At 39.5% G+C, this 19403-nt stretch overlaps 1 protein-coding gene across 1 annotated transcript in view; it reads right to left on the bottom strand.

Annotated features, from left to right (window-relative positions):
• Window positions 1-7367: 7367 nt before the first annotated feature.
• The window catches only part of Aptx (aprataxin), a 28280-nt gene continuing 16244 nt past the window's right edge, over window positions 7368-19403 (bottom strand). Inside the window, exons 5-8 of the mRNA XM_004838390.3 lie at window positions 16076-16135; window positions 14639-14865; window positions 8689-8792; window positions 7368-7970 (exon numbers count right to left, since the gene is read on the bottom strand). Coding sequence (XP_004838447.1) covers window positions 7816-7970; window positions 8689-8792; window positions 14639-14865; window positions 16076-16135 — 546 coding nt within the window. The 3' untranslated portion in view covers window positions 7368-7815. The remainder of the gene's footprint in view (window positions 7971-8688; window positions 8793-14638; window positions 14866-16075; window positions 16136-19403) is intronic.

Here is a 19403-nt window from a genome sequence, read left to right as displayed (position 1 = left end):
GTTGCTACTAGAATTTTGACAGATTCTCCAAGCAAGAGACTAAATATTTGTCACAATTCTCTGGGGATGATACCTTGCCACTGGTAGCAGAACAATTTTCTGTGTGTGGTTTAGAAAAAATGCCCTACTAGTTTATTCAAAATAATCAGGCCCTATGGAATATACACACACACTCACACACTAGTTGAGTACCTGCCTACAATGTCCATGGATAATTCATCTTTGTGGTGCTTCCTTTGAAATTACATGCAAACTGTATGGGGATAAGGTCTATAGTTTTCACCAAATCCACACGATTTATGACTTCCTCAAATTGTCAGGAGCTCTAGTGTATAAAGTCCTGTCCTGCTTTAATATTCTGGTACTATATAGGATTGGGACATTTATTCTTCCTGCTTTGAAAACAGAAGACATCTATGCAGGACAGAGACAAAGGCAAGTTATTCTATCAAAAGGAAGGTTTGTGGAGAGCTGGGGATGTAGCTCAGCAGCACAGCACCTGCCTGGCAAGCGTGAGGTCTTGAGTTCAATCCCCAGTACCAGAAAAAAAAAAAAGGATGATTTGTGAGGAACTGGCCTATGGAAAATACAGACACACCCCTCTACTTTCTCCATGTATCATTTGTGTTGCTTTGACAGTGCTTTCAGTAATATCTGCTTATTACCAATTTAACAGCAAATATATCTACAGAAAAGTTGTACCAATTTTCAAGAACATACCTGGGAGAAGTATCTTCTCCCAGTGCTATTCTCAGGTATTCTTGGGATGGAAAAAAGCATCTCTAACTTGGGGCCAAAGCAAAAAAAAGGGGGGGAATGACCCAGCATACTTTCAATGCTTATCCTACATGTGACATGCCCCCAAAGGTCCTCATCTAGTGAATGCCAGAATCAAGCCTCAACTCTAGCTCTCAGCAACTTTAAAGTCCATTTACCTCCCTGCAAAATTGCCACCCCTATCATTCAAATGTGTATGCTCTGTATTCTTATCTACACATTGGTTTTGCCTCAAACTTCTATCTCAATATATCAGTTAAATTACATCAGCCTTATTTAAATCCCCTCTTAAGTATTTTATTTTGAAGCACTGATTCTAAAATGTAAAAGAGTTATATAAAAGATCTTCCAAAAAAAAAAAAAGCTTTGGACAAAATAAAACAAAACAAAAAAAGCTTTGGATTAGAAAATAAATTAAAACTTTATTGTTCAAATGCTGCCATCTGGTGGTCAAATATGTCAAATCCCAAATTAGACCTTTCATAGAAAACTCCCAGGCCAAGAGTTGTTTCCTAAATGCTTCAAAAGTATGATGCACAGATTCATTCATACAATAATATTTTATTGGGCTCCTATTATGTTCCAGATACTCTGAATTTCATTAACTACATGATGGAAAACCAAAAACACTATCTTTCCTAAAAAACATTTGAGAAACAACCCCCACCTTGCCCCACAAGGTTGTGAAGTTGTGCTCTGTATGGGCCTCAGCTTCAGAAAAGCATAAGCTAAAAGCTCCTGCCTGTAGGGGCACCTTTTTCTCCTCACATAAGTGGAACATACAGACTACCATCTTCGAAGGGGGCAACTCAAGCAGATGCAGAACTGGGGCCTCTGTCCAAAATTTGGGATTTCTTCCCAAGATTTTTCCCTGGCCAGCTGGAAGGACTGCATTATACCATTTGACCTATTTCTTCTGGCTCTGCCATGGCCATTTTTTCTTTGTCCTGTTTCATCTTTTTTTTTGGTAGTGCTAGTGACTGAACTTAGGGATTCTCTACCATTGAACTACTTCACTACTTAACTACTTCCCTAGACTTTTTTTTTGAGACAGAGTCTCACTAACTTCCCTAGTGTCTGAAATTACAGGTGTACACTACCATATCTGCCACCCTTTATGGGTTCTTGAGGTAGAAAATAATTGTTTCCAATTCCTAGTCATTGACCAATGTATTTGTAACATAGAGAATGCCTGTGACAGTGCAAATGCTGTCAGTAGTTATAAGAATCCACCTGCTCAGCTAGCTCTTCAGGTATTCCCAGAAGCCTCCTCTCCCCTGGGCTGGTTGCAAAGGCTGGTAGTCTGCTGGTGACCATGACATATAGAGGTGTCTCATGACCATGGCAACTCCAAGCAGCATCCTAAGAATACCTCCTATAATTTCCATAGACTTTCTGCAAAAAGTCCTTGGCCAGAGGCCAGATGTGATGGTGCACACCTGTAATCCCAGCATTTGGGAGGCCAGCCTAGTGCAAGGCCAGCCTGAACTACATACTGAGACTCTGTCTCAAAAAAAAAAAAAAGTCCTTGGCCAATAACTAATCATTTGAATAAATGATAACCGTCTGTCCTCTAACCAATCTCAAACAGTACAGGCTAGGGCCAGAGGCAATGAAATGTGTCAACTTTCAACTTGTAGCTACCAGAAGTACAAGGTGGCTGTTTGTCTTCTTTCCCTTAGATCCTATGACACCAGCACGAGGCCAAGGGCACTATCAGTATCTTGTGATCATTATGCGTGCAGTCCACGTAAGTTGTGAACAGCCATTGTTCTGAAAACCACTCCTCCTTGCTCTGTGTAATTCTAGTGGGGCCACAAATCACATAATCCTCCCTACTGTACTTCAAGATTGTCCTGTTACTCAAGATGGCCAGATTATGCTGTCCTCCTAAGAGACACAGGGATTAGTTCAGAGATGCATGTGTGGCCATGAGGAACAAGGGTAAGAGAAGTGGGGAGAAAGGATTGTGCTCTCTCTCTCTCTCTCTCTCTCTGAGGCCCCTATTTTTGCTACCTTGCAGAGAGCCAACACAGGAGATAGAAAGAGTCCTAATGATGTCACCTCCAAATTCAACTATGCCCTTCATTCCCCACCAGGAGTCCAGAGTCAGCATAAAGAGGGGCAGATGGCTCATCTATGGCTCCGCTTCCCAGATAATACCGGGCTTGTATTTAAAAACCGTGTTGCTTTTGATGTTTTGTTTGCTTGGTTGTGATACTGGGGGTGGAACCAGGGCCTCAACTTGAGCTCCATCCCCAGCCTTTTTTAATTTTTTATTTGAATTAGGGTCTCACTAAGTTGCTAAGTTGCCCAGGCTGGGCTTATACTTGCGGTCCTCCTGCCTCAGCCTCCCAAAGTGTTTGGATTACAGGATGCACCACCATGCCCAGGTTGCACTTTTGATCCCGTGAGCTGAAGATTTTAGGCAGCCTTGGAGTGGGCAGTGGCCTTGATGGTTCAGTTCAGCTGGCCTGGATTATATATTTCCTTTCATGCTACATTAAAATAATTCAACTTATTTTAATAAAACTGCAGTGATACCTGACCACAACGGGGCAGTTATAAAGGGTAGCCCCCAATCGAGGAAATAGTATGAATTGATATCCCAAACATGTTTACTTGCTTTTGGTCTACCTTTTCACATTAGTACTCCCTACAACTTCAAAAGATTCCACCCAATCAATTGTAATGCAGTAATAAATCTGGGTTAAATAGGTGCAGAAAAGATAATTTTTTTCTAGTGATAATAGCCCATGTAGGAGAGGGGATTATGGTACATATACCATATACCAGATCTCTCACTTCCTTCTTCTGGACCTTCAAGTCCTTATTCACATTTTTTTCTTCTAAAAACATCTATTTTTCAAGGTCACCGAGTAGCCAGGCTTAACAAAGAATGCAGAGGTGGTCACCTCACTCAAATTTTCCTTCATTACATCTCACTTATCACACTGTCTGATACAGTGTCTTTGGTTGCAGTTTCTAATTATTCATTTTAACTTTAATATTGATATGCTAAACTATTTAGCATTGTTAATAAAGTGGCAATTAAATTTAATGTTCTTACAATATCTATTTTTAAAAGGCACATTCGGAGAACTTTATCTGAAGTTTGATTAAATTTGTTCTGTAATTCTCAAGAGCATTGGCTGGGGCCTCAGTTAAAATCTCTGCCTTAAGCTACACACTGCTATAAGCTGTCTTCAGTACAGTTTGTGCTTAACATACTGTACCCAAGTACTGCCACTCCCACTGTCCTGAGTCACAGTGCAGCTGATTGTATCTGTGCAGATGACGGATAATTGTTTTCCCCTTCACATTCATCCTCCTAAAGACTGAATGCCTTTATAAACACTTTATGAAGGGTCTTCCAGCCAGGGTTTCTGAATCCCTCAGATCCACTGAGGATTTCCTTGGGTCCCAAAACTCCTTTTGACTGTGGAGGATACACTGGAGCCAGCATACTGGACCTCCATCTTCAACTGAACCCACAAGTTGTCCACACATTAAAGGGCTGAGAGAGGAGCACCAAGATCAAAGAGCATCCCAGAAACATCCTGAAGGTGAGATCTATCCCGTCACCCATCATGACCCCAAATGCCCTGAACATCCAAATTTACAGTGATGACCCTTTTCTCTAGAGCTTTTTTGAGGTTCACAGACCCAAGGAGTCTATGGAAGCACCTCAATGACTTAATAAACTCCCTAATATATACAAAATGTAAATATACATTATTCTGGAAAGCAGGCTTCAAGGCTTTCACTATGTTCTTTAAAAATTTAGTTTATGGTAGAGTCTTCTGAACTCTGTGAAAGTCTCCAAGAGCTGTGGGGAGCACAGAGAAGCAGTCCAACTCTGACAGGTAAGTTCTGAATCTCTGATATTCAGCCATGTCCAGTGTGAGACTGAATGCCAGATGGCAGCCTCTAGGGAATGTCCCTGAAACTACAGAGTTCTTTAATGATTGTCTCAAGTTTGATCTGATCCCTACAAGAACCATTTGTACCTGAAAACCTGAGAGACAGACCCAGAAGAGGAAAAATTGCTTATGCTGAGCCTAAAGCTGGCAGCGTTCATTATAGGTCCCAGGCTCAGCCACTGGACTGATCTCTGGTCATGAAGAAAGAATGAGAGCCATGGAGAGGAGCAATCATTGGTCCAGACCTGGCCCTCAAGCGCCTGGGATCTCAGGAGCTCCCCCTAACCCTTGCAGAAAGGAAGTGCCAGTCCCTATACTCAGGCTGAGATGACCCTGCAGAGTGAAGAAAAGCTTGCAACTGGTCCAGGCAGACAACCAGACAATGGCATGTGTCCAGGTAAGCCACAGACAAATCTGAAAGTTTCAGAAGTCCAAGGCTTTTAGAAGCCAAGGGTTCACTGATGTTTTTCTCAAATCATCCTCAATGCTTTAAAATGTATATTCCTAGGCCCTTGAGATTGTAACTCAGCAGTTCTAGGGTAGATCCCAGATGTTTACATTTTTTTAAAGGGAAATCAATAATTTTATTTTCAGGAATTCATATATGTGTAGAAAGTTTCTAGGGTACTAAAGAATCAGATATAGAAAAACAGTAGGTAAACCTTCCTTCCCAACTGCCACCAAAATAAAAGCAGAGGCTCCCGGTTACCATTTATAGTGTCCTTCTCTATACCAGATACTCTACACTAAACCCTACATGGATTATTTTTAACCCTTATAGCCCAACTCTGTTATGTCCATTTCCATATGTGAATACTGAAGTTCAGAGAAAATAAGTCACTCTTCCCCAAGATTTCTCAGCTCTGAGCAGCACAGCCAGGGCTGGGACCCAGCTCTGAATCCAGATCTGTTCTTAATTAATCTGCCTATGATTTGACTTGGTGCTAACAAAGGAGAGACTATGAACCCACATGCCCTCTGCAGCTGGGCTAAGGAAGAGACCCACAGGCCACAGGGTAAGTGGATAGCCACTGCAAGAGAGGCTCAAAGGTACAGGGTCAACCCAGAGAGAAGAAGCTATGGACAGATGGGCTGATGAGGGAAAGATGACATTCCTGGAGTACAGAAGGGACAATGGACAGATATGAAAGATGGTGGGTAATGAGAAATGGACAAGAAGGGCTTTGAAGGAAGCAGCTGGCCTCAGGGAAATCAATAAAATGCTATAAAAGCTTTTGACTAACACAAGCCCAAGGCCCTCAGTTCTATGATACCTAATGACTAGTCCTTCACTTTATATGTTGAACTCACAGAGAAAACAATGAATGGATGTATCAGAACCAAGACCCTTTGGAGACCAGTACCATTAACAGAATATTAGATCCTTATTCGTTAAAGGGGCTTAACAATAGTACCTATCTCACAGTTATGTTTTCTTTTCTTGTTTTTGGGGTTTTTTTGGTACCGGAGATCAAACTCAGGTCCTTGTGCTTGCAAGGCAGGCGCTGGAACCACTGCGCTAAATCCCCGGCCCAATCTCACAGTTATGTACAGTGAGAATTACATAATTTAACTGGCTGAACTCTTAAGAATTGGTAAATAGCAGCTCTACAATCATTAAGTACTACTAATTACTACTGTACCCAAGCTCAGCAAGCAACCTCTGTGGCATTTTGTGACAGACAATGAGGTCAAATGGGTCTCTATGGATTGAGGTTTTCTCTCCAGAGAGGTTAAGGTTCTTTTTATTTAAGAGCTCACAAGTGAAAATCAAGGTCAGAGGTGGCAGTAAACAGTTGTAGTCCCAAGTTATTTGGAAAGCTAAGGCAGGAGGACACAAGGTTGAAGGCAGCCTAGGCAACTTTACAAGACCCTGTCTCAAAATAAATTTTTTTTAAAAGGCTAAGGTTGTAACTCAGTGGGAGAGTGCTTGCCCAGCACGCATGAAGCCCTGCTTGGTTCAAACCCCAGGATCACAGGGGGAAACAAAGTGAAAATCATCCCCAAATACATCAACAATATAATCAAAAACAACCTTTATTTTTCCCTTTACCTTTAGTTTGATATTGCCAAAACAACCAACTTGATACAGCTGTTTGATTCAAATTTGTTCTTTTTTTTTTTCAGTGCTAGGGAGTGAACCCAGGGCTTCATGCCAAGTGCTAAACAAGTGCTTTACCACAAAGCTACACCTCCTAGCACATCCAAATGTGTTCTCAGTGAAAAATAAACCTGTAGTTCTGTACATTTTCATGCATCAAAACCAACCCTGTTACTGTCAACTGAACTTCATTTTCAACTACTTTGGCAAGATGCCTCAAACAAATGGACTTTATTAGATCCAAGCAGGCCTCACCAGCCATGACGATAATGGAACAAAACTCCACCTTCCAAAGTCTCATCTAGCCTTAGTGCCCACAGTGAAGAACTGACTAGAACTAACTTCCTAAGAAAGCATTTAGGTCATCCTGGATGGTAAGAAAAGGGACAGAATAAACCAAGCCTCCCTATGAAAGAGTGAAGAAGACTATTACAGAATATATTAAGATCAGAGAACTTTAGGCCCTCAGAGCCTTCAGGATAAACAAGAGACCATTCTAGCCACTTTGATAAAAAGATATCACATGCCTCTGAAGAAGGAGGATAAACATAAAGAACAAAAGTATATAACAAAAAAAAGAGAAATTTTTGCTTTTATTTTTGTTGAAATTACTTATTAAAGGCAAACTTTCAAAAACCAAAAACAACATATAATATATATATAAAACATATATAGCTCGCTGCTTCTATATCCTGCACTATCAGGTGAGTCTGAATGTGGCCTTACTTCCCCTCCCATTAGACCTGACATGGGTCCTGGACATGGTGCTCAGGTATGTCCCTGCCACCCTTATCAGAGAACACATCCATGGAAAATCCAAATTCCTAATTCCTGAGTTATTCTGAGTCACCCTACATTGTGGACACTTAAGAATAAACTTTGTTTAAAAAAAAACAAAAACAGCTGCATGTTTTAATTCAGGAAATGAGTAGACATTCACAAGCAACCCAGAATGGATGCCAGCAGTTCACTCCAATTGGCTATGCTTGTGGCATTAGTTCAGGCTCTGCAGAGTCACTTCATCCAGTGCTTCCTGAGATGCTCTTTCAGCTGAGGAATGGAAGGCAGCAGCTGCTGGCACTCATGACAATGAAGGGGCAACTTCAAGAGCTCAGATGTCCCTTCTCTGACAGTCACTCTGCCAGCCTCTTGTACCATCTGGATCACAGCTGCAAGAAAAGAAGAAAAGCTCAGATCGTAGCTACTTCAGAAAGCCAATGTAAGATAATCAAAAAGAGAAGACATGACTCCAATTAATATGCCATTTATCCTAAAGCTAGTAAGCTACAGGTTAGACTTCATATTAGGAACATGGGCTTGATAAGATTCTAAATCTGAGCAACATATCTCTGAGATAATAACATTCGGGACACACTCTATATTACTTTGTCAGGGCTTATCACAGTACTTCACCCCTTGTTGGCCATTAGTAAATAGCAGCTGCCATCATTAACATCTCAGCACTAAGTTCCACAGTTTACACACCAGGAAATGCTTCCTCTAATTATAAACAGATGTCCTCTGTTCATTACCCACCCCCAAGATGAGACAGCCCCCAAGCTCTGCCCAACCAACAGCAGAGGAGACAAAGAATTGCTCGCGCCTTCTCATGACAACCTTTAGGTCTCCTGTTGCCACAATGAAATACAGTACCTTTTATCCCTAACATAATAGCTTACTAGGTCCTTCAAGAAGGGTGCTCAGAGCAGTGGCAATCATACTACAAGCCAAATATTCCAGTTTCTTTTAATAATGCTCTCTTTAAAGGGAATACAAAGTTATAGGTGGGTTTTTGAGGCCACGTTGTTATTTAGGGAAATAAATGAATTAAGTATAAGAACAGCTGAGAAAACAAAGCAAATGTGAAAATCAAAGAATACAGTTTACCTTGTGATTCTAGGAAGTATTCTGTATTGAAAGAATTCCAATGCTTTTTGCTTTTAAGGCAAGGAGAATCAAAATCCTGACTGATTACATGAAGGTGTACATGACTAGTTGAAAGAAAAAAATTGAACATTAAACTCATTAAAAACTATAGCTCAGCCAAAATGACAAAGTATTGGTGCACACAATATTGCTAGTATGTCCATTTAATTCAATGCATTCACTTATTAATAAATGAAGGAAAATGGATGGATCTTAAGACCACAATACTAAGTGAAATAAGTCAGACACAGAAGATTAACTATCACACGGTTTCTCTTATTTGAGAAACCCAAAATATAAATAAAAAGCAAAATAAAGGAGAGATGGTAGGAAACAAGAGATAGATTTTTTTTGCAGATGAGAAAGGGGATCAGAGAAAGGGGAAGAAGAGTAATGAGAGGAGAAAGGGGATCAAAAATGCACATATATATTTTCCCCCTAAGTTGAATGTAATTATTATGTATCAAAAACATATACCAAGGGCTGGGGATTTACCTCAGTGGTTCCACCACCTGCCTCACAAGCACAAGGACCTGAGTTCGATCCCCGGTACAAAAAAAAAAAAATACACACACACACACACACACACACACACACAAATAAAAAAGAACATTTAATGCTCAGTAAATACTAGGGTCAAGTACTGTTCTAGGTACTGGGAATTTAGCAGTGAACAAAATGGGAAAGGCTTTGCCCTTATAGAAATTACAGACTAATGAGGAAAAACAAATAATAAACAAACAAGGAAAATTCAAATAGTTAAAATTGCTAAGAAAAAAAAAAGAGGAAAATGGGATAGAGAGGCTACCTCTTTAATTAAGCGTTCAAGGATGGGTCTACCAGGCAGTGATTTAAGCTGAGAAAACAGCCAGGCAAATGGACTGGACATTGATTTAGGACAGTGCCACTTACTAAGATGAAGAAAATTAAGGGAAAAGCAACATAGAGGAATAAAATCAGATGTTCTCACTGGGTATAGTGGCACACACCTGTAATCCCAGCACTCTGGGAGGATGAGACAGGAGGGACTGCAAGTTTGAGCCCAGCCTGGGCAACTTAGTGACTTAGCAACACCTTGTCTCAAAATTTAAAATTAAAAAAGGGGCTTGAGGTATAGCTCAGTGTGATGATCCCAGGTTCATTTCCCAGTACTGGGGGTGGGGAGGCGGAATTAGGATTTTTGACTTGTTAAAACAAATAGAATGCCTTTTTATTACCTTTCACTTTTAGATCACTAATATTTCATCTTCCCCAATAAATAATCAAAATCAATCAGTATATGCAGAGAATCCAAAATGGAAAAATAAGTAGCAAAAACCAAATATACTTGTATTACAAATGTATACAACAACTACACTTTGGAAAACAATATTTTGACTAAATATTATAAAGCTAAGGACAAAAAAACTATATACAAAATTATACACTAACTGGTAACTGTCTTTCTGACAGGAGATGGGTTAGCAACTCTATAAGCATTTTATATGAATACTACAACTAAACAAGTAAGCAATTTATTGTAACTACTAAAAGTTAGGTTGCTCATTATAGGAGAAGAAACTACAAAAAAAGGAAAAGAGAAACAATAAAGAATTTTGTAGAACTGCAGATGGAATGAGAGTTATCAGTATGAATTCATGGTTTTCTATGTATATGTATAGGTACATAAATACAGAATACAAGATGTGTCTGTAGGTTATTGATTCAAACATATATTTCCTGGCTCTATTTGCTGAAAAGACTTAGAAGAAACATCTTCCTAAAAGTAACCACTTCTCGCATTACGGAACCCTAGCATCCAAGTCTTGGTTAATAAATGCCATCATCAGGGGAAAAAAAAAAAAAAAGACCAAGGCCTTTTTGGAGATATGATTCATTTCAGGGCTGAGACATGAAAAACACAAGATAAGCCTGGAACATCTTCTGGGGCCAGAAAATAAGGAAATGCTAAAAGAATGTTGGGGAGCATGTCAAAGTGACAGAAGGGGTCCATCTAAAGGAGCTTATGATGACAACTGGAACAACTTAAGCAACAAACTAAATAACAACAGTATTGAATTATAAGCCACAGAATAAACATCCATGAGTCTATATTAATAAATAACTGGATAAATAAATAATGAGGGTGAAGGAAAGCCTCTTCCATACAGAAGAATTTCAATTAATAAATTAAAGCCAAATGTGGAGGCTTGCAGCTTTCATCCCAGCACTCTGGGAGGGTGAGGCAGGAGGACTGCAAGTTCAAGTCCAGGCTGGCAACTTAATGACTTAGTGTGATTTGTCTCAAAATAAAAAATTTAAAAAGGGGATGTAGCTCAGTGAAAAGGCCTTGGATTCAATCCCAAATTAATTGATTAATTAATTAGTGAAGGCATAAAGTCACCACTGGAAAAATACCATAGTAATAAACTATTGCAGGCAAGATCCACCAACAGATGCTACAATCATTCAGTGTAAATTTGAGAAAAAGGATAGTAGCATAGTACTGGATTACAAAAGAAAAATAGTAACTTTGAGTGCAGAAACTTGGCAGTCACCACCTTAAAATGATTAAGGTTAAATCACCAGTAATAAGTCATACCTGATAATACAGGTATTCTCTAATATGACTGAGGACACAATCAAAAATATCAGGCAAAAAATCTTTAGCAAATAATAATACCTTTAATATAATCATTTTTTGTTTTGTTTGTTTTTGGTAGCGGGGATCAAACTCGGGTCCTTGTGCCTGCGCAGCAGGTGGCGAAACCACTAAGCTAAATCCTCAGCCCTAGTATAATCATTTTTAAAAATTAGACAAATGAAACTGAGAGACATCCTGCCAAACAACTAGCTAGTGCTCATCAAAAAATGTCAAGATCAAGACAGCCATGGTGGTGCATGCTTGTAATTCCCACTACTCCAGAGGCTGAGGCAGGAGGATCACAAGTTTAAGACCAGCTCGGGCAACTTATTGAGACCCTGTCTCAAAAAGAAAAAAAAAAAAAGTAAAAGGGCTGGAATGTAGCTCAACACTAGAATGCTTGCTTAGCATGCATGAGGTCCTTGGTTCAATCCCTAGTATCTCAAAAAGGGGGTGGGAGCAAAAATCACAAATAGCAGGAAAGAAATATGAACTCTCAGGGGAGATTAAAGAGAGACAACAAATAAATACAATGTGACATCGTGGATTAGATTCTGAAGCAAAAAAAAGATGCTATGGGAAAAATGGGTAAAAAAATGTCTATTCTACAGTGTAGCTAGTGGTGGGTATTATAGCAGGTCTTTGTTCTGCCTCATACTTTATTTCTGTATTTTCTAAATTGAAAATATTACGTTTACAGAAAGAGAAATTACTGCTTTTCCTATCACATTTATTCAAAAATTTTACATCATAGTGATCATAAAAGAGCATTTAAGTGGCAATTTTCCTTCCCATTCATTCTGCTTCCCTGACACCCGACCACAGCACTTGCTCTTGGCATTCTCCTTAGCACAACAGCAGTCATTACATGGAAAAGGTACGGATATCATGATTTCTATCTGAAAAAGGGTCAGTGGCCAAGGACTCAGTCATTGGCTCTGCTGTGTTAGAGAAATAGGATTATAGGTGAATTTTGTACCAAAAATTTCAATAAGGTTTTAACAATAAATAATATTTACTTCTTGAGGCTGGAGATATAGCTTAGTTGGTAGAATGCATGCTTAGCATGTACAAGGCCCTGTGTTGAATTCTCAGCACCAAAAACAAATAAATATGAGAGACTTCTTTAAATGAAGTACAACATGTATCTACCCTATGATCTAGCATGTCCACTTCTAAATATTTACCCAAGAGTAAAAAAAATAAAGTATTTCCACGGTATATGAAATTTCAAAATCATTATGCTGACCAAAAAAGCCAGACAAAAACAGTATGCACTGTATGAATCCATTTATGTAACAAAAACTATGCTAAAATCTTCCGACAGTATTTATGGTAGACAGAGGTCTGACTGGAAAGGGGTACAGAAGGACTTTCTGGGATTAGACAATAAACATGTTCTGTATCTTGATTAGAATGATAGTGATTATATATATATATATATATATTTATACATGTCAAAGCTGATCAAACTATACATCTTATTATACACTGTATTGTGTGTAAATTATGATTAAGTTTAAAAGAAAGAGTACTGATGGGCAGGCAGAGGAATGTGGTTCAAAGATTTCATTTGGTTAAAGTAGGCAGTTATCTAAGTAATAATTATCCACCTAAATATAATGTCAGTATTGGTGGTTAAAAAAATAACTGATGGAAATCCTATCACATGCTACAGTATGGATAAATCTTGAGGATCTTATGCTAAGTGAAATAAGCCAGTCACAAAAAGACAAATGCTATATGATTCCACTTATATGAGGTACCTATAATTCTCAAATTCATAGATACCAAAAGTAGAATGGTGGTTGTCAGAGACTAAGGGGAGCAAAAGTGGAAAATTACTATTCAATGAGTACAGAGTTTCAGTTTTTAGATTTCACAATAGTCAGATTATTTTGGGGGAGGTATCCATAGTTAGTAAGCTGTGGTATCCACTGATCAGTCAGGAGATTCTGAGCCTTCAGCTTAACAAGGGAAAGCTCAGTAATACCTTAAGCAAATGGGCAGATCTAAAAACTTACAAAGCACTTAAACAGTGTTTGAAGGTAATTTATCCCAGCTGACCTGGGTAGGAGTGATTTGAACAGTATTTCTGACCCTTCCAACTATACAGTGGATATCCCTAGTATCTAAACATAACAATAAAATCTTTGTCATTTTTGTGGCATTAGACATTGAACCCAGAGCCTTGTACATGCTAGGCAATCACTATACCGCTCAGCAACATCACAGCTTATTTAGATTTATTTATTTATTTGTTTAGGGTTTTGTTACATTGCCCAGTTTGGCCTCAACCTTGTGATCCTCCTGCCTCAGTCTCCCGAGTAAAAGATGAAATAAGCTGGAGATGGACAGTGGTAACAGCTGCACAACAATGAGAATATGCTTAATGGCAATGTACTGTGCATTTAAAAGTAGCTGAAATGTAAATCTTATAAATAAAAAAAAAAAGCTGGGGCTGAGGGTGTAGCTAAGTAGTAGCAAGTGTATACTTAGCATCCACAAGGTTCAATTCCCAGGACCAAAAAAAAACAGCTAAAAATTTTGAAAATCCCATTATCTTACTGCATAGACCAAAAGAACCACAGAGATATGCCTGGTTTGCATTCTTTGGAAAGAATCAGTCATTTCTTTCCAAATCATTCTGGGTATAAGCCAAAAGAAAACAGTATGTACACTTTTTCCCCATGGTATTTTAAATCTTATATCTACTAAGCTGTCATTACAGAATTCTCTCAGACCAAATATCCTTAATCATTTTAGGGTAACAGTTTTTTGTTTGTTTTGGGGTCTTGGGGGTTTTTTTGTTTTGGTGTTTTTGAGACAGGGTCTCACTTTGTAGTGCAGGCTGGCCTTGAACTCACTGTGTAGCCCACACTGGCCTTGAACTCACAGTAATCCTTCTGTCTCAGCCTCCCATGTGCTGGGATTATAGGCGTGTGCCACCTCATGTGGCTTGGTTCCAGGTGATCTTGAAAAATCTAACAAAGCCACTGACAACAATTCTTCATGTGAGGGTAACAAATGCTCCCTCATCTAGTTCATGTTAGACTCTCAAAGGTCTAAATTTTTAGAGGAACAAAGAACCACATGGAATTGAATTACAGGCAGAACAGGAACTCACAGGTTGGAAGCAAGTCAGGCAGAAGGGTGGAAGCTTCAGCCCACCAGCCTTGGAAACATCTCACCCTGCTTCACTGTGCCTCAGGTATCAGCACACTCAGCAAGCCCAGGCCAATCACCTGCACAAAACCAAGAGGCACTAGCACTACCCACAAGACTTACCTCATGCTGGGAATGGCATGGTAGCCCAATCGGAAGGGGAGCTTGCTGGATCCAGCAAAATCTGCCATCACCTTTTCTCCTACAGTGTGCATATGTTTGAGGAGTTCAAGATGTTCTCTAGTCACAGCCTTCAGACTGGAAATGGAGGCCCATGGTAAGACCAGCCAGTGGTAACGGGCCTTAGGGTATTTATCCTTAATCACCACCACATGCTCATCTTTGTAAACCTACCACAAGGGCACAAGAAAAAAGGAAACAACTACTAAGAATCTTCTGTGTCCCGGGTGCTGTCATATTCATTAAGTCACTTATTTCCCACAGCAATCTTGGGCCAAGATTTCAGTATCCCAATTTTAAGATAGGAGGGCACTGAGACTCAGACAGATTGGAAGGCCCAAAAGAAATCACACAATTACTAAGTGGAAAATCTACAATTTCAATTCAAATCAAGTGAATTCCAAAGTCTGTGTTTTCCACCACCACACTATAAGATACACAGAAGATGCATGGTACAAAATAGTGCCCATGGACCTGATGTTAAAAACCTGCAGGAGCTGGGGATGTAGCTCAGTTGTTCTGCCGCCTGTCTCACAAGCGCCAGGTCCTGAGTTCAATCCCCTGTACCAAAAAAAAAAACTACAGGAACCCAGGCACAGTGGCACATGCCTATAATCCAAGCTACTTGGGAAGCTAAGGCAGGGTATCAAGTTGGAGGCCAGCCTGGACAACTTAGCAAGAGCTTGTCACAAAATAAAATGGGCTGGGGCTATAGCTCAGTGATAGAACACTTGCCTACCATACACAAGGCCCTGGGTTCAAGCCCCAGTCCTGAAAAAGAAATCCCTGCAGGCATGAATTCAAATGCATCCATTCTAACATATCAGACAATGTGGCACACGTGTATGAGTTCTGAGGAGCCTAATAGTACTGGCCCCTTGTCACCCAGGATGTAATTGAAACAGACCTCAAAGGGTCCTCAAAGGTGGCTATTACTAGTCCTAAGATAGTGCCACACTACAGTTAAAATACAGTATCTGATACTCCCTTGAAAAGAACCGTGCAAACGTTAACACAACTTCCCTTAATAGTACCCAGAACTTTAAAAGGGAAAAGGTACCACCATGAATGTAAACATTATGTACTGCAAACATGCACTAATAAAAATTAACGTTTTTAAAATAAAAAAATCTGTATATAAATAAATGAAAAGGGAAAGGGTAGAAGGGATATTCTTTTGAAGAACTTAGCTTCTCTCCAAAAAACTCCAGTTGCTATCTTACTGCTTAAGGGAAAAGCCACTTGTTCTCACAGAATAGTCCAGTAAAATAAATCTCACTTGGAAGAACTGATATCCTGAGATTTCATTAATAATCATGGTCTCTGTGTAGTGATCCTGTAAACATGAAGTGTACTTAAACTTCAAAATTTTATTCTGACCTGCATTTTGGGGTCCTGCATAGACGTCTTCAAGCCTTGACTCCAATGGCTCAGTGGTTTCTAAAAAAAAAAAAAAGCAATGTAAATTCTAAAATCCCAATAATTAAATACGCTATTAGTTAATACTATGTGGGAGGGCAACCCACTTTTGGTCCCCCGTCTATCTTTCTTAGGCAGAAGCTTTCTTTCTCCCAATAAATTTTTCCCACTCTTAACCTCCACTGTTCCTAGAACTCATTCTTCAATTTTAGAGAACACAAACTGGCATTTTGGATAGCTAGTAGGTTTGGGAGTTACATCTCTTCCCCCTATATCATTCTGGAGGTTCTACCGAGACTACTGATCAGAAAGAATTCAATTCAACTGGCACCTTTCAAGATTACTTCATTTACACTTTCAGTTTCTCACACCAGAGAAACTATTCGGTATTTACACATGTGTGTCCTATTTATTTCACTTAAGAGTATTGCCTCAATGTGCATCCACTTAGCTATAAATGTCTCTAATTTCTCATTTTTTATGGCTGAGTAGTACTCCATTTTATTTTTAAAAACCACATTTTCTTTATCCAGTGTAAAATGTATAATAGGTAATGTGAAATAGGAAGAAAAGTGGCAAAGGGGAAGGAAGTGGGAGGGATAGGGGAAAGAATAGAAGGGAATGGGATTAATATGAGAAAATGGAAAAATAGAAACAAAATCTTTGTAAATAGGGAGGAATGGAGGGGTTGGAGGGAGGGCTGGGCAAGGGGGAAAAATAAGAACCAAGAGAGACTATGTAAAGGTGCAAATTTCCAATGATGAATGTCATTATATTGTATACCTAAAATGAACCAATGATTAGAATGAATAATCGATAATGTAAAATAGGAAGAAAAGGTCCAAAGGGGTAGGGGTAGTGGGAGGGGCAGGGGAAAGGAAAGAAGGGAAAGGAAAAATGATGAGAAATGGAAAAAATGGAAATAATGTCTTTGTAAATAGGAAAGGGTGGAGGGGGTGAAGAGAGGGCTAGGAATGGGGAAAAAATAAGAACCAAGATGCATTATGTAAAGGTACAATTCCCAATGAGAAATGTAATTGTGTTGTGTACCAATAAAAGAATTTAACAAAATTTTTAAAAAATGAATATTACTTGAGATGCCCACTTGCAACCAGGAGCCAGTGAGGACCCCCCAGGCATGCCCACCAGCTGCCCACAGAGCCACATGGCCCCCTACAACAGAGCCCCCCACCCCGCCTCTGGCCTCTTGGCTGTGCAGCCACCTGGTTCCACGCTACAGAGGCACAGGGGGTCATAAAGGCCATTGTCCTGGGCTGCAGAAGTGAACAACAGAGAGAGGGCCTCGCTCAGGCTCCCTAATGAAAAACTGAAGCCCACTGGAAAAGTGAAGAGAATCTCTGCAATAAAGGCACACCAGACCACCATACTTGGTAAGTTGGAGGGCTCATCACCTCCCATCGGAACCTGGACTGTCTTCAGGGGAAAGGCAGCTGGAACCTGCAATAGAACCTTGCACAGTTCAACCCTGCAGGAGGACAGGGAGCTCAGCTTGGGACTTACAGCCAGAAATCTGCCTGAATCTAATGGGTCTGGCTTACTGAGACTCATTGACTTATAACCACACTGCTGCCCATGTTGTCTATTGTGACAGCAGAGACATACCCTGAAGGAGTCCCCTCACTTTTATCTTTTATTTGTTACTTTCAAAATTACCACTATTATTTTTGCTCTTATTTTTAATTTTTAATTTTTTTCTTCTTTTCCTACTTTTAAAATTTTTATTTTTCTCTTTTTTCTTTCTTTCTCTTTTCTTTCTCTCCCTCTCCCTTGCTCTCTGGCTGTCCCACATTGTTCTTCATTTCCCTTTGTGTTCCTGTACTGGATCTAATTCATATTTTTTCTTTATTTTTCTTTTCTTCTCTTTCCTTCTCTCACCTGTGTCCTCAGGCCTCACTGCTAACCTTCCCCTATCCTTCTACCTACCTATCCCTCCCTCCCCAACTCCTTCTAACTCCCCATTCTGAAGGGTAAAGTTGCTACATTGAAGAGTTTATTCACTATAAACATATGTTGGGTTGGTCCTTGATTTTGATCTAATTCACACAGTTAAAGGTGATAGACTAATAGCTACCACAAATTGTAATTTTCTAAGAGGTACTTGATGCTATTGTGTTGCTGATTGTATCACTTGCGCTAAGGTGTTGTGATTTATCTAATCAGTTGTCCTTCCTGGTAAAATGAAAATGAGACAGCCTCAGAGCCATTAAGAGACTCAAATCCTAAAGACCAGCTATATCTAGAAGACACCTCTGAGAAGCAATCATTCCATAAGGGTTCTAAATACAACAACAAAGATACTTATAATAAGCAACTTCAAAGTATCAATCCAGGAATTAAACCAAGGACAGTACTAAAAACAAAAATGAGAAGACATTTAAGTAAGGCACAAACTCAGACTTCCACCCCACAAAAGGTAAATTCTGGGGGAAACGAGGTGGAGAAGTCCAATAATCAACCACCTGGACACCCTGAACTGACAGCACAGGAAGTAACAAAACAGATGAATGAGGCTCTACAAAAATTCAAAACAGAAATAATCTCCCACATAACTACAGAGATGGGGAGCAGAGTGAAAGACATGATTAGAGGCTCTAGAAAAGAAACAGATAAAAAAAAATAGATGAGCTCAGAAATATGCTGGAAGGCATGAATGCCCAGCATAAGAAAGAAATGGTAACCATGATCGACCAACATAAGAAAGAAATGGAATCCATGAAACAGATTTAAACAGATATTCAGGAGATTAAAAACTCCACTGAAAGCATGCAGAGCAGATTAAAGGAATATGAAGATAGAACATCAGATATAGAAGACAGGATTGAGGCTAATGACCATGAAAACAGAGATTTCTTAAAAATAGTAAAGGACCAGGAGAAATCAAACCAGCAGCTGCTAGATGATGCAAAGAAAAATAACATAAGACTGATAGGAGTCCACGAAAAAGCAGGAGAAAGTACAATTGACATAAAAAAAATCTGTTCACAGAAGTAATAATAGAAAACTCCCCAGACAGAGGTGGAGAATTGAACATACAGATAAGTGAGGCATATAGAACTCCAACTAGCCATGATTAAAAAAAATCTACACCTAGACATATAATAGTCAAGATCCCAGAAACTCAACAGAAGAAAAAAATCCTACATGCAGTTAGAGAGAAGAAACAAATCACCTACAAAGGAAAGCCCATCAGAATCACAGCAGACTTCTCAACACAAACCCTCGAGTCAAGGAGAGCCTGGAGTGAAACACTTCAAGCCCTAAAAGAAAA

The sequence above is a fragment of the Heterocephalus glaber genome, unplaced genomic scaffold (assembly GCF_053883595.1).
Source record: "Heterocephalus glaber isolate CG9 unplaced genomic scaffold, H.glaber_assembly_v1.0 deba00001481, whole genome shotgun sequence".
NCBI classification, from domain to species: Eukaryota; Metazoa; Chordata; class Mammalia; order Rodentia; family Bathyergidae; genus Heterocephalus; species Heterocephalus glaber.
The sequence above is the reverse complement of the archived record's forward strand: the minus strand, read 5'-3'. Positions and strand labels throughout refer to the sequence as shown.